The sequence below is a fragment of the Bos javanicus genome, chromosome 8 (assembly GCF_032452875.1).
Source record: "Bos javanicus breed banteng chromosome 8, ARS-OSU_banteng_1.0, whole genome shotgun sequence".
In the NCBI taxonomy this organism is placed as follows: domain Eukaryota; kingdom Metazoa; phylum Chordata; class Mammalia; order Artiodactyla; family Bovidae; genus Bos; species Bos javanicus.
Window position 1 is genome coordinate 62,391,617 of NC_083875.1, and position 16,191 is coordinate 62,407,807.

A 16,191-nucleotide genomic window follows, 5' to 3' on the forward strand; every position below is an offset into this window, starting at 1 on the left:
GCAGAACCCTCGATGACATAAATCAAAGCAAGATCCTCTATTACCCACCTCCTCAGTTCAGTTCAGTCACTCAGTTGTGTCCGACTCTTTGCAACCCCATGAATTGCAGCACGCCAGGCCTCCTTGTCCATCACCAACTCCCGCAGTTCATCCAAACCCACGTCCATCAAATCCGTGATGCCATCCAGCCATCTCATCCTCTGTCGTCCCCTTTTCCTCCTGCCCCCAATCCCTCCCAGCATGAGTCTTTTCCAGTGAGTCAGCTCTTTGCATGAGGTGGCCAAAGTACTGGAGTTTCAGCTTTAACATCATTCCTTCCAAAGAACACCCAGGATTGATCTCTTTCAGAATGGACTGGTTGGATCTCCTTACAGTCCATGGGACTCTCTCAAGAGTCTTCTCCAACACCACAGTTCAAAAGCATCAGTTCTTTGGCACACAGCTTTCTTCTCAGTCTAACTCTCAAATCCATACATGACCACTGGAAAAACCATAGCCTTGACTAGGCGGACCTTTGTTGGCAAAGTAATGTCTCTGCTTTTGAATATGCTGTCTAGGTTGGTCATAACTTTCCTTCCAAGGAGTAAGCGTCTTTTAATTTCATGACCCACCTCCTAGAGTGATGGAAATAAAAACAAAAGTAAGCAAGTGGGACCAGATTAAACTTAAAAACTTTTGCACAGCAGAGGAAACTATAAGCAAGGTGATAAGACAACCCTCAGAATGGGAGAAAGTAATAGCATATGAAACAACTGACAAAGGATTAATTTCTAAAATATACAAACAGCTCATACAACTCAGTGGTGGAAAAACAAACAATTCAAAAAGTGGGAAAAAGACCTAAACAGACATTTCTCCAAAGAAGACATACACATGGCTAACAACCATGTAGAAAGATAATGCTCAACATCACTCATTATTAGAGAAGTGCAAATCAAAACCACAATGAGATATCACCTCATACCGGTCAGAAGGGCCATTACCAAAAAGTCTACAAACAATAAATGCTGGAGAAGGTGTGGAGAAAAGGGAACACTCTTGTACTATTGGTGGGAGTGTAAATTGATATAGTCACTAAGGAAGATGGTATGGAGATTCCTTAAAAAACTAGGAATAAAACCACCATATGACCCAGCAATCCCACTCCTAGGCATATACACTGAGGAAACCAGGGTTGAAAAAGACTCATGTATCCCATTGTTTATTGCAGCACTATACAATATCTAGAACATGGAAGCAACCTAGATGTCCATCGACAGATGAATGGATAAAGAAGTTGTGGTACATATACACAATAGAGTATTACTCAGCAGGAATGCATTTGAGTCAGTTCTGATGAGGTGGATTAACCTAGAACCTATTGTATAGAGTAAAGTGAGTCAGAGAAAGATAAATATCTTATTCTAACACATATATGGAATATAGAAAAATGGTACTGAAGAATTTATTTATAGGGCAGCAATGGAGAAACAGATGTAGAGAATAGACTTATGGACATGGGGAGAGGGTGAGATGTATGGGAAGAGTAACATGGAAACTTACATTACCATATACAAAATAGCCAACGGGAATTTGCTGTATGGCTCAGTAAACTCAAACATGGGCTCTGTATCAACCTAGAGTGGTGGGATGGGGAGGGAGATGGGAGGGAGTTTCAAAAGGGAGCAGATATAGGTATGCTTATGGCTAATTCCACCCTGCTTATTTAACTTATATGCAGAATACATCATGAGAAATGCTGGGCTGGAAGAAGCACAAGTTAGAAGCAAGATTGCTGGGAGAAATATCAATAACCTCAGATATGCAGATGACACCACCCTTATGGCAGAAAGTGAAGAGGAACTCAAAAGCCTCTTGATGAAAGTGAAAGTGGAGAGTGAAAATGTTGGCTTAAAGCTCAACATTCAGAAAACGAAGATCATGGCATCTGGTTCCATCACTTCCTGGGAAATAGATGGGGAAACAGTGTAAACAGTGTCAAGCTTTATTTTTTTGGGATCCAAAATCACTGCAGATGGTGATTGTACTCCTTGGAAGGAAAGTTATGACCAACCTAGATAGCATGTTCAAAAGCAGAGACATTACTTTGCCAACAAAGATCAGTCTAATCAAGGCTGTGGTTTTTCCAGTGGTCACGTATGGATGTGAGAGTTGGAAAGAAAGCTGAGCACTGAAGAATTGATGCTTTTGAACTGTGGTGTTGAAGAAGACTCTTGAGAGTCCCTTGGATTGCAAGGAGATCCAACCAGTTCATTCTAAAGGAGATCAGTTCTGGGTGTTCTTTGGAAGGAATGATGCTAAAGCTGAAACTCCAGTACTTTGGCCACCTCATGCGAAGAGTTGACTCATTGGAAAAGACTGTGATGCTGGGAGGGATTGGGGGCAGGAGGAGAAGGGGACGACGGGATGAGATGGCTGGATGGCATCATGGATTTGATGGACGTGGGTTTGGATGAACTGCGGGAGTTGGTGATGGACAGGGAGGCCTGGCGTGCTGCAATTCATGGGGTCGCAAAGAGTTGGACACAACTGAGCAACTGAACTGATGGCTGATTCATATTGAGGTTTGACAGAAAACAACAAAAATCTGTAAAGCAATTATCCTTCAATAAAAAAGTTTAAAAAATGGTGTTTGTAAAAGGTTTATAAAAATGTAATTTTGTAATAGGAAAGGGCTGAAACAAGAAACAGTACTAGAATCCATAAAAGAAAAGGTTTAGTTTGACTAAAACTGGTTTGGTAAGATGTATGCTAGACCTTTGAGTGCATTTTAATAGATGCTGATGAAGAACTGCCTAATTTATATGATCTTTTCTTAAGTTGCCTCATTTAAGCATGTTTTTCTGAAGCCAGCTTTTCTCATGTAAAAATATGTTTTTTAGGCTCTTCATATGCATATAAAGTTATCCCTTTTTAAGTGTTGTACCATTTTTCAAAGTATTATATACTATGGCTTATATAATTGATCTTTCTTTCATGTACACTTAGGTTACTTCCAGTTTCTCCCTACAATGAAGCATATCTTTATATGTGCTTCTTTGTATTTGGAAATTATTATTTCTCTAGATTGGATTCTCAGAAAAAAAAATGTTGAGATAAAAGATATACACGTTTAAAATTTTGTTAGATACTGGTACTCTCCATACAAGCTGCATCCAGCTTATACTTCACCATAATGTATGAGAGTAGTATTTCCTACTACTACTTGGAACAGTGAATAGTCTCAATCTTTTAAATATTTGCTACTAATGTGGACAGAAGTTATTCATCTATATCTTATATAGTCATAAATAGATGAATATCAATAAAATGAGAATGCTAAATAAACTAAAAGAAATGTGTCATTTCCTTCCAGGTCAGTGCTGACAGTTGCTTGTGAACAGACTGAAGTTCTACTTTTTGATCCTATATCTTCAAAGCACATAAAAACACTTTCTGAAGCTCATGAAGACTGTGTAAATAATATAAGGTTAGTATTACTGTGAGAAAGTAAACTTTATTAATGTGACCCAAAATATTCTGTTTTGGAAGTTAGTGAAAATTTATAATGCCTTGACCAGCAGTACTAGATGGTACACATTTGTAAATTGTGCAACTTTTCCTTTTAATTAGAAAAGTTACTGTTAACCAATTTGGATTGGAATCTTTCTGAAATGCCTTTTCACTTCCATATAATTTTACCTTTTCTCTTTGTGTTTTAGGGCCATCATTATGAACCTCAGCCATGTATTTTGTTAGTCCTGTAATACTTTGGGGCAGTGCCATTGCTTAGCCTCTCACACCACCAGCCCCCAGATTCAAACTGTTGAGGGGAAAAAAACAGATAGGCACAGAGAACTTCTTTATTGTTTGAAGCTCCTTAAATTCTCAATAATGTGGGAAATAGCAGTTGTATAGTTTGGTGGACTAATACACAGTCATTAAAATGATGATTACAGATGCTGCATATCAACATGGACAAATGCTTGAAATAGTACAGGTTAAAATCATAAAAACTGTATAAATAGGACATGCAGAAGAAAAAGATTAGAGGAAGTATTTTAAAATGCTTACAGTAGATATATTAGAATGAATGGATTATGAGTAGTTTTCTGTTTTCAAAACTATATAATGAGATTATATGACTTTTGTAATGATTACTTTTAATTATCAAAAAAGAAGAAATGCTCCAAACATATAGAACAGTAGGTTAAATAGCACAAAAGATACAGCTAGGCTCTGAAACAACATAAACATCTTTGTGGCCATATGGCCAGACTGGAACATACAGAAAAAACTGTTAAAGAACTGAAGACACAAGCCCACTGGGTTTTCAGGCTGGCACTGACATGTAGTAGTTTAACTCCTGTCAGGAATCAAAAATGCTAAAGTATTTCATGTGAGGCAGGAACCAGAACCAGAATTATTACATGAAGCCAGGGGTTTAGTTGGAATGTCTGTCCTATATTTGTGAAAGGCTGTAAAAAGGGGAAAGCTGTTAATTACCTGGGGCTATAGCTTTTAGCTGATAAAGATTTGTATAGCCTCATGACCATGAATTGAATGAAGCCATTGCTGAGTCGGTGATTGAAGGTATATAAGTGATGGTTCCGATATCATCATGAAACTGGAAGCTTTGATCTCAGTGAGACCGAGTATTGGATTTGGGTCCAGAAATCCAAATAGGACAACTATAAAATCATTAAATAGGAAGAGAGAAAGAAATTGTTTTTTCATCTTTCTTACTCAAAAGGAGTCTACAACCAAAATTCTAAAACTCATTAAGGTAATCTAATATTAATATAACAAAATCAGCAACTGGAACAGGCATTTTCTCCAGATGAAATTACTTTAATGGAGTAGTCCAACAAAGACTTTATTTTTAAAAATGAATTATTTATTTTTTTTGACTAGGTAATACATGCAAGTGGTACAAAATTCAAAGGTACAAAAGGGTAAACAGTGAAAAGTAAGTCTGTCTCCCACCTCTGTCCCCTAGCCACCCAGTTCCTCTCCCCAGAGGCAACCACTATTACCAGTTTCTTGGTATCTTTTCTGAAATAGTTTATGCATGTACAAACATATATACACATACACTCATACATGCACACACGCACACACATATATATGTATACACTTTTATATAAATGGTAGCATTCTACACATACTAATACATACCTTGGTTTTTTCACTTAATGACATATTTAGAGATCATTCCATATTTGTACCCATGGGATGATTTTATTCTTTTTAACGGCTGCATAGTATTCCATTGATTGGATGACACTTTAAAACATTTTTAGGATGCTCAAATAAGTTAACAGAAAAAAAAAAAAAACCCAGATACTTTCCATTAATAGAGAGCTCAAAATTATGAAACAAAAGAGATGAAACAAGAATAGGTTAATATGGAAAAGAAGTAACTAGAACTTTTATAAATTAAAAATATAGTTGGTATATTAAAAAACTTAATAGATGGGATAAGTATTACCCTATACACCACTGATGAGAGAATTAATGGGTTGGAAAATATTACTAAGAATTTTACCTAGAGATTAATTGAGATATGTAATATATCAAATACAGAAAAAAAGAAGTTGCAGAGATTGGAGGAGAACTAAATTTTGAAGACACAAAGGCTGAGAATTTTTTGCATTGAAAAAAGTCCTGAATTCTTGAATTAAAAGTAAACTGTAGTGTTTAGTGGGTTAAACAAAGATAAATTCACATCTGGACAGGTTGTGATGAAACTCTAGGATATCAAAAATAAAGAAAATCTTACCACCAAAGTTAGAAGCCAGATTATCTATGGAGCTATGATAATTAAACTACCTGATTTCTTATCACTAATAGTTGATGCTAGAAGAAAAAGGAGTAATATCTTAAATATCAGTACAGTCCATGGGGTCGCTGGGAGTAGGATACGACTGAGTGACTTCACTTCCACTTTTCACTTTCATGCATTGGAGAAGGAAATGGCAACTCACTCCAGTGTTCTTGCCTGGAGAATCCCAGGGACGGGGGAGCCTGCTGGGTTGCCATCTATGGGGTCGCACAGAGTCGGACACGACTGAAGCGACTTAGCAGCAGCAGCAGCAAGACAAAGTAATGTTTGATACCATTTCATATCCAGATAAATTCTTATTCTAGGATAAATAATTTCAATTATATATGATAATTATAAATGTTATTATTACTAGAAGGTAGGTTAGGATTTTAGGGGGAAGAAGGTGCATTTAAAACAAAGTTACAATGAAAGCTCTAGATCAGCACTATCTTAAAAATTGTCTGATAGTCACATAAAGACACTAATTTTTAATAATTTATTTGCTCCAGTATGCCTAAAATGTTATTATTTCAACATGCTATCAGTATTAAAAATACTGAGATATTTTACTTCCATTTTTTTTTTCATGCTAAATCTTCAAAATCCAGTGTATATTTTAAACTTAGAGCACATCTTGAGTCAGACTGGCCACATATTAAGGACTCAAAAGCAACATGTGTCTAATGGCTACCAAATTGCACACTGTAGCTCTGGATGGTGACAACAAATAGGTTGTATGGGTGAAGGAGTTTTGTTCAGTGGGAAGGTATAACATTTAAGATTCACATCATGTTTAGGAAGAGGATAGAAATACTAAGTAATTTCTGACTCTTTCAGAACAATTTATGATTAAATGTGTATGATAAAAAATTAATAAAAATTTCATTTATAGCTTTCAAACCAGCAGAGTGGGGTAGGGGGTGGCAGAGACTATTAAAAACTTGGTCAGTAAACAGAAGGGAAACTTAAAAAAGTGAAAATAAAAAAGCAAAGGAAAGGAAAGATAAATAGAAAACAAGAAGTAGAAATAGGTCCAAAATATTAATAGTCTACATTTACATATAAATGAATTGATCTTCTTTATTAACAGACAGATAGAAATTTGAATAAAAAATAAGATCACACATATACTCTTTATGAAGATAGCAAAAATAAAACTACCCAGAAATGGGAAAAGAAAATTGATGTAGGTTATCCCTGTGGAACAGATGGAAGACCAGAGGCTTTCTTTGATAAGGATAAAGTGTAACTACATATTAAAAGAAAAATCCACCAAGCATATATAATAATCATGAACTTGTATAAAACTTGAAATTAAGAAAGCAAAAACAGAATAATAAGGAATTACTAATACATGTCTATAATCATAGTAAGAGGTTTTAATACAGTTCTGTACAAAAACTGGTAAATCAAGCAAATAAAAATTAAGTTGTAAAAGATTTTAAATACTTTGAATAACCTTTCTGCTAAAAACAGAAATGTTGGATAATTTTTTTTTTTTAATATTGTTTTAATGTAGAGTTGAGCTGATAAGAAAGTAAGGACTCCTAGGGCCAAATATGAAGTGGAAGCAAGAATGCAAAGAAGTAAACATGTATTCAGCTGGCTTTTACCCTGGAGGCATCTGCTAAATGCCTGTGACTCTTTGAGTTTCTGTTTTGACAGGTATGAGAAGTACAAAGGACAGGAGAGTTAATTCTACATCCAGTTCAAGGTGAGGAGTCTAGTACAAAACTATGCATAAGACTGGGGCTACAAATTCTGCAAAGGGCTACAGTTTCAGCATAAAGGTTTTCTAGAAATAAACCACCTTGTTCATCTAGACTGTGGCACTGGGTAGAGGCATGTCAAAAATCTCTGTGAGTTACTAATGACAAGCTAGCCTTCATGCAGCCTTCACACAGCCATATGGTCCAAACCCCTCCAGCCAGCAATTTTAAATTGGTTCCAGCTTAGTAGTGCTGTGAGAAGAAATGCAACTCTCTGGAGGAGAAAACTCAGTATTATAAAGAAGTCAGTTCTTCCCCTAAAGTAGTCTATGAATTTAGTGCAATTTTAATAAAAAATCCCAACAGGATTTTTTATTTTTATTTTTTTTTAAAGGGTTGTTTTTTTTTAAAACTTGATATAAAAGTTCATACTTAATGATAAAGCACCAAGAATGTCTGAGAAAACTTTGAGGAAGACTGAGATGATAAGAGTACCCACCCCTTTAGATATCAGACCTTATCTTAGGACAGGGATAAATTCAGTGACCAATGAAATGAAATAGAACTTCCAGAAACAGACACATGCCTACATGTAAATTTGATTTATGACAGCAGGTTATTTACAAACCAGTGGGGGGAAATGGAAAAGAGATTGGTTTTGTGTGTGACTCGATGGACGTGAGTCTGGGTGAACTCCTGGAGTTGGTGATGGACAGGGAGGCCTGGCGTGCTGCGATTCATGGGGTTGCAAAGAGTCGGACACGACTGAGCGACTGATCTGATCTGACCTGATATATATAAAAGATGAAAATGAAATTAGATTTCTACCTCATATCATAACTAAAAATAACTGCCTGTTTCTTTGTTTTTAGAAGAAATATAGAATATATTCTAAGTACAATAAAGGATTCTTTTTAAGACACACCAAAAAAGTATAAACCATTAAGGATTGATAAAGTCACCTATATTAAAATTTAATCTCTTTAACAAGTGGTGCTGGGAAATCTGGTCAACCACTTGTAAAAGAATGAAACTAGAACACTTTCTAACACCATATACAAAAATAAACTCAAAATGGATTAAAGATCTCAACGTAAGACCAGAAACTATAAAACTCCTAGAGGAGAACATAGGCAAAACACTCTCTGACATACATCACAGCAGGATCCTCTATGACCCACCTCCCAGAGTTAAGGAAATAAAAGCAAAAATAAACAAATGGGACCTAATTAAACTTAAAAGCTTCTGCACATCAAAGGAAACTATTAGCAGGGTGAAAAGACAGCCTTCAGAATGGGAGAAAATAATAGCAAATGAAGCAACCGACAAACAACTAATCTCAAAAATATACAAGCAACTCCTACAGCTCAACTCTAGAAAAATAAATGACCCAATCAAAAAATGGGCCAAAGATCTAAATAGACATTTCTCCAAAGAAAACATACAGATGGCTAACGAACACATGAAAAGATGCTCAACATCACTCATTATCAGAGAAATGCAAATCAAAACCACTATGAGATACCATTTCACACCAGTCAGAATGGCTGCGATCCAAAAGTCTACAAATAATAAATGCTGGAGAGGGTGTGGAGAAAAGGGAACCCTCTTACACTGTTGGTGGGAATGCAAACTAGTGCAGCCACTATGGAGAACAGTGTGGAGATTCCTTCAAAAACTGGAAATAGAACTGCCTTATGATCCAGCAATCCCACTGCTGGGCATACACACTGAGGAAACCAGAAGGGAAAGAGACACGTGTACCCCAATGTTCATCGCAGCACTGTTTATAATAGCCAGGACATGGAAACAACCTAGATGTCCATCATCAGATGAATGGATAAGAAAGCTGTGGTACATATACACAATGGAGTATTACTCAGCCATTAAAAAGAATACATTTGAATCAGTTCTAATGAGGTGGATGAATCTGGAGCCTATTATACAGAGTGAAGTAAGCCAGAAGGACAAACACCAATACAGTATACTAACGCATACATATGGAATTTAGAAAGATGGTAACGATAACCCTGTATACGAGACAACAAAAGAGACACTGATGTATAGAACAGGCTTATGGACTCTGTGGGAGAGGGAGAGGGTGGGAAGATTTGGGAGAATGGCATTGAAACATGTGAAATGTCATATATGAAACGAGATGCCAGTCCAGGTTCAATGCACGATGCTGGATGCTTGGGGCTGGTGCACTGGGACGACCCAGAGGGATGGTATGGGGAGGGAGGAGGGAGGAGGGTTCAGGATGGGGAACACATGTATAATTTTTTTTAATTAAAATTGAATAAAAAAAAATTAAAAAAAATTTAAAACTTCGTTGTAACTAAAGACATAACAGTGTGAGAAGATGCGCGATAAGCTGGTGGGAGAAGATATTTTCTATGCACATAGCCAAGAAAAGGATTAGTATCCAGAATATATGAATAAATTACCTTAGAGCAAAATAGGCAGAGACTCACTAAGAGAAAATATCAATAAAATGAGCAATAAATATGGAAAGATTTTCAAGCTTACTAGTTATCATGGAAATGCAAATAAAATAGCAGTAAAGAACAAGTATTGGCAAAGATGCTGAAAAATAGACACTTAGACATTATTGATGGAGTATAAATTGGTAAAATTATTTTGAGCAATTTAGCAATATCTGGTTAAAACTGAATATCAGTTGTTTAAAAGAAACCACATATGAATAAAGCAATGTGCAAAGAAGTTTCATTATAGCATTGTCAGTAATAGAAGTTGGAAACAAATCTCCATCAAGAGGACTATAAATAAATTGTATACTCATACAATGGAATACTATACATCGGTTAAATGAAGTAGAAACATCAGCATCTGAGATGTATCTCAGAAATTCAGGATTGAGCCAGAAAAACAAATTGTAGAATGAGCTGTACACAGTGTGATACCATTTATATAAAGTTTAAAAATAAATAAACATAAACTTGATGAGGGCATGTATTTGTTCTCTGCTTTATCCCCAGCACCTGGAACTGTGCCACATGTGGGGGCTCATTAAATACTGACAAAATAAGTTGAATGCAAAACAAAACTAAATTGCTTATGGATGGATATACAGTTGTAAATTCATAGTATTAAAAACTTGCAAGGGGAGTAACAAATTTTGGATAGTGGTTCCCTCTGGAAAGGGAGGGAGGGGAATGGGATTGGGGAGGGATATACAGGGTTCTTTGATTGTTTGTAATGTTCAAAAAAAAAATCTAAAAGATAACCAAATGTTCAAATGTGATAAAGCTGGGTGGTGGGTATCACAGGTGTGTATTATATTCTTCATTATTTTCTTTATGTTTCTAATATTTTTACAATTTAAAAATTTCTCATCTCAGAAAAGACATGTCAGGTTCTTTGCCACTATGCAAAATGACCTCTGACTAATTTGCTGTTAGAATCTGTGCTGTTTTTCAATATCAGTTCTCATCTGCTGCTGTCAGTGTGCTTGCTCTAGTACCTGACACAAATTTGAAATTGCCTCTTATCTGTTAGAAAAACAGATTATGAAGCCATTTAGAAGTACGTATCTCATAAGTGTTTTGAATAAACATCAGAAAGATCCTCTGGCATGAGCTTAAGTGTGCATTACTTATTAATAATACTAACTTCTATTTTTTGAGTGCTTACCATGTGCCAAACCTTTTGTGAAGCACTTTTAATACACTATATTGTTTAATCCTCACAGTATCCTGATGTGAGACAGATATTGTACCCATTTGTAAGGAATGAAGAAACTGCAACTCAGATAAAGAGATTTGCCTGTGCTCTTATATATAGTAAGTGATAGAACTGGAATTCATACTTAGTTCCGTTAGACCACCTCAGTGTACTGTTCAGAAATATAGGCGTGCATTTCTCAGTTTGGTTCTAGATAGTAATTTTCCACATACTTAGTGCTGTTTTGTAGTTCGTTTCTTAGTTTTGAGGTTTGCTTATCTTGTAAAGTTAAAATACTGATATTTGTAGAGTATTTTCTGTTGCTTCATGTGAAAGTCAGGGGGAAAATATGTAATTTAAATTCTTAAGCCCATTTTACAGCCTTCTTTCTCATTCATGAGGACTCTGTATGAGGATTTGAGTCCATATAATAATCAAGGTTCCCTAGTTATGAGGTTGCAAGAGGAAGTGAAGTTATCATAATATTTACTTAGCAACATGGCAGTTAAAAAAATCAGTGCCCATTTAAATATTCTAGGATCTTCTTTTCCTTCCTACTGTCTTTGTTGGTCTTTTTCTGATTGTTATATTTCAGACAATATAATATGGGTACAGTCCTTATCATGGGGAACATGAAATTTCTGATCTTGTAAAGGATGTACAATTTTGCAAGACCCTGGGAAGTGATATTAATGAACTGGTCAAAATCATTGGCAAATGAGGATATGATAGAGTTAGACCAGTTATCAGTTACAAAAAAGAGAATGACAGAATTGATGACGTGATAGAAACTTCAGAGAATTAAGTGAATATCTCATAGGACTAAGGGAAAGGCATTTGGGAAAATTGATGAAGATCTTGAATATTATACAGAAATGGCCCTCTTTTTATTATAGTACAAAATTCAAAAGTAAGGATGTCATATTCTGCATCATAATTTCATTGGAAATGTTATGTAAAAACCCATACATTTAACTTATTCTCTTTCTAAGAATTTACATATAATTAAATGTAAAAAGGCTTATTATATGATTTTGGTTTTAAGATACATTTCCCTTGTACAATGAAATGTTGGTACCTGTTTTAAGAAAATTCAATTTCAGTTGCTGTTATCCTCTGAAAATGAAAACCTCAATTTATCCAGAGCTCCTTAGTCATGTATTAGAGTTAAATGGGGTTCTATTATGTCCTAGGCTTCCTTGGTGGCTCAGAGGTAGAGAATCTGCCTGTCAGTACAGGGGACGCAGGTTCAATTCCTTAGTCAGAGAGATCCCCCTGGAGAGGGATATGGCAACACTTGTCACCTGAGCATATATTATGTCCTAGAGCCAGACATCCTGGGGTGTGAAGTCAAGTGGGCCTTAGGAAGCATTATTATGAACAAAGCAAGTGGAGGTGATGGAATTCAAGCTGAGCTATTTAAAATCCTAAAAGATGATGCAGCTAAACTGCAGCAGTCATTATGCCAGCAAATTTGGAAAACTCAGCAGTGGCCACAGGACTGGAAAAGGTCACTTTTCATTCCAATCCTTAAAGAAGGGCAATGCCAAAGAATGTTCAAACTACCATACAGTTGCACTCATTTCACATGCTAGCAAGGTTTTGCTCAAAATCGTTCAAGCTAGGCTTCAGCAGAGCATGAACTGAGAACTTCCAGATGTACAAACTGGGTTTTGAAGAGGCAGAGAAACCAGAGATCAAATTGCCAACATTTGTTGGATCATGGAGAAGACAAGGGAATTCCAGAAAAACATCTACTTTTGCTTCATTGACTATGCTAAAGCCTTTGACTGTGTGGAACACAACAAACTGGAAAATTCTTAAAGAGATAGGAGTACAGACCATCTTACCTGTCTCCTGAGAAACCTGTATGCTGGTAAAGAAGCAACAGTTAGAACTGGACATGGGAACAGTTAACTAACTAGTTCAAAATTGGGAAAGGAGTATGACAAGGCTATATATTGTCACCCTGCTTATTTAACTCATATGCAGAAATGCTGGGCTGGATAAATCACAAGCTGGAATCAAGATTGCTGGGAGAAATATCAACAACCTCAGATATGCAGATGATACCACTCTAAAGAGGAACTAAGGAACCTCTTGAGAGTGAATAAGCTGGCTTAAAACTCAGCATTCAAAAAGCTGTGATCATGGCATCCGGTCCCTTCACTTAATGGCAGATAGATGGGGAAAGAATGGAAACAGTGGCAGATTTTTTTTTCTTGGGCTTCAAAATCACTGTAGATGGTGACTGCAGCCATAAAATTAAGACACTTGCTCCTTAGAAGGAAAGCTGTGACAAACCAAGGCAGGGACATAACTTTAGGGTTTTCCAGGTGGTGCAGTGATAACAAATCTGCCTGCCAATGCAGGAGACACGGGAGACATGGGTTCAATCCCTGGGTCGGAAAGATCCCCTGATGAAGAAATGGCAACCTACTCCAGTGATCTTGCCTGAAAAATTCCATGGACATGGGAGCCTAGTGGGCTACAGTTCATGGGGTTACCAAGAGTTGGACTTGACTGAGCTCGTGTGCTTTGCCGACAAAGGTCAATATATTAAAGCTGTGGTTTTTCCAGGAGTCATGTGTGGATGTGAGGGAGTTGGTCCATAAAGAAGACTGAGTGCTGAAGAGTTGATAACTTTCAAATTGTGGTGCTGGAGAACTTGAGAATCCTTTGGACTGCATGGAGATCAAACCAGTCAATCCTTAAGGAAATCAGCCCTGAATATTCATTGGAAGGACTGTTGTTGAAACTGAAGCTCCAGTACTTTTAGGAGTTCTTATCATCAGTCACCTTCCTTCCTTTCTTACACCTGTAAGACACACAAGTCTTTATTTTTTTCAACACTGTATAGCACAAGGAGATCAAACCAGTCAATCCTGAAGGAAATCCACACTAAATATTCATTGGAAGGACTGATGCTGAAGCTGAAGCTCCAGTACTTTGGCCACCTGACGCAAAGAGCCGACTCACTGGAAAAGACCCTGATGCTGGGAAAGACTGAAGGCAAAGACGAGAAGGGGACAACAGAGGATGAGATGGTCGGATGGCATCGCTGATTAAGTGAACATGAGTTTGAGCCAACTCCATCAGATTGTGAAGGACAGGGAAGCTTGGCGTGCTGCAGTCTATAGGTCTATAGGGTTGCAAAGAGTCGGACATGACTGAATAACTGAACATATATTTTGAGGCAAAAAATGAGAAAACTAAAGTCTAAGTATTGAATTTTTCATTAAACTTATTCAGTTCAAAATTACTAACTTTTTTCCAAGATTATATTTTCTGCAGTATTAAAATATCCTTTTATGCAACAATGGTAATTTTTTTCAGTGACCTTATTGACAAAATTTTTAAACTGATCCCTCACTTTATTTTATTTTTTATGAGTACACTTTTGGAACCTGGTCAGCTCAGAGATTCTTCTGAACGTCTTAACCAATCATGTTACTTTCTTGCTTAAAACCCTTCAGGGTGGACTGGTATGGTCTACAGCAATATAATCCCACTGGGGTTTTAAATCCATATGTACATTATGTTCTTTCTATACTAAATAAAATATCTTAGGTTTTTTCCCCTAAACTTTTCAAATGTATGAAAATGCTTTTATGATGATAATCAGTTTAAAAAGTTTGACTTTTCATTAGCCTTTGTCATTTTGTATTTTTAAAAATCATATAATTCCTGTCAAGTGTGAAAGTCTTTGAAATACTATTAAAAGCCTCATCAGTAAATTTAAAAGTATAAGGGGAAAAATGGATTTGACAATATAATTAAAATTTTCATATAGTAAAAACTATAAATAACATTTAAAGATAGAAACATATGTAAAACATTCAGCATGCTGTATTTGAAAAACTGAAGTATATTATCCTTATTATAAACAGATTTTATAACTCATTTTGCAAGAGGGAAATCAGTAAGGAATATGGAATAGAAATTCCCAGAAGAAATATAATATTCCAATTAATATGAAAAAAGTTTAACTTTACCAAGAATAAACATATCCGCTTAAAACAAGATGATATTTTTTTCCTTGCACTTAATAGAATTAATATATAAATAACTTGTTTGGGAAGGGTTTGGAGAAACAGACACTATTCTAACTGCTCATAGAACTGGCTATTATTAGTATGTTTTTTTGAGGACAATTTGGCTATTTATATTCAAAAGCCTTATATTTAAAAAGTCCCTTTTTACTTAGCAATACATTTTCCTGCAAATGTATTTAGAAAAACAACTAGGAATGTGGTTAATGTTTGACTGTTAGGATGTTCATCATAGTGTTTTGAATAGTAAATTGGCAGCAATCTAAATATCCAGCAATTTGCAAGTTAGTTTAAAAAAGAGAAAAGATTATGATTCATTCATAGTGAATGCTATTCAGCCATTAAAAATTATTTTGTCAATAATGACATGTAAAATATTTATAAAATAATATTAAGCATGAGATACATGAATTAAGCTAAATATCAATTTCAGTGGTTATTTTTGGTAGTGGATTTTTTCCATTTAAAAAATACTTTCAATGGATATGTATTTATAATTAAGAAATAGTTATTGGGAATCACTATAGAATGATTCCATGATTTATGCTCTACTTGTCTCTCGTTTTCCACACACAGCACATCTAACTGCTGTTGCCTCACAGTACAACATCCCTGTACATACCTTTATACCTTTGCTTACCCCTTGCCCTTAGGGAGTTCCTGCTCATTTTTTAAAAAAAGAAGTTCAAATGACACCACCATGAAACATTTCCTAACTGTCCTCTTTTCTTTGCTTACTCAACATATTTATTTTGTATAGCTATATATTTATAATACCTCCTCCACTAGGCAGTGAAGTGTTCATTCATTTAATAAATATTTGTGAATTTGTGAGTAGGACTGTGTGTGTTGGGTACTACAAGATCTAACCGTGAGTTATGCACACAGGTTTTGCCTGCCTTCAAGGAGTTTATAGCCTTTTAAAGTTATTCCCTTACAC

At 35.8% G+C, this 16,191-nt stretch overlaps 1 protein-coding gene and 1 long non-coding RNA gene across 3 annotated transcripts in view; one reads left to right on the plus strand and one right to left on the minus strand.

Moving 5' to 3' along the window:
* DCAF10 (DDB1 and CUL4 associated factor 10) overlaps nucleotides 1-16,191 on the plus strand; it is a 54,107-nt gene that overhangs the window by 12,751 nt on the left and 25,165 nt on the right. For both annotated transcript variants that reach the window (XM_061425707.1, XM_061425706.1), the window contains exon 2: nucleotides 3,356-3,469. In XM_061425707.1, coding sequence (XP_061281691.1) covers nucleotides 3,356-3,469 — 114 coding nt within the window. The remainder of the gene's footprint in view (nucleotides 1-3,355; nucleotides 3,470-16,191) is intronic.
* Nucleotides 4,855-14,977, minus strand: LOC133252786 (uncharacterized). Its single transcript, XR_009738078.1, has 2 exons — nucleotides 9,844-14,977; nucleotides 4,855-8,496 (listed from the first exon to the last, which is right to left on the minus strand). It is a non-coding gene; the product is annotated as an uncharacterized LOC133252786 (long non-coding RNA).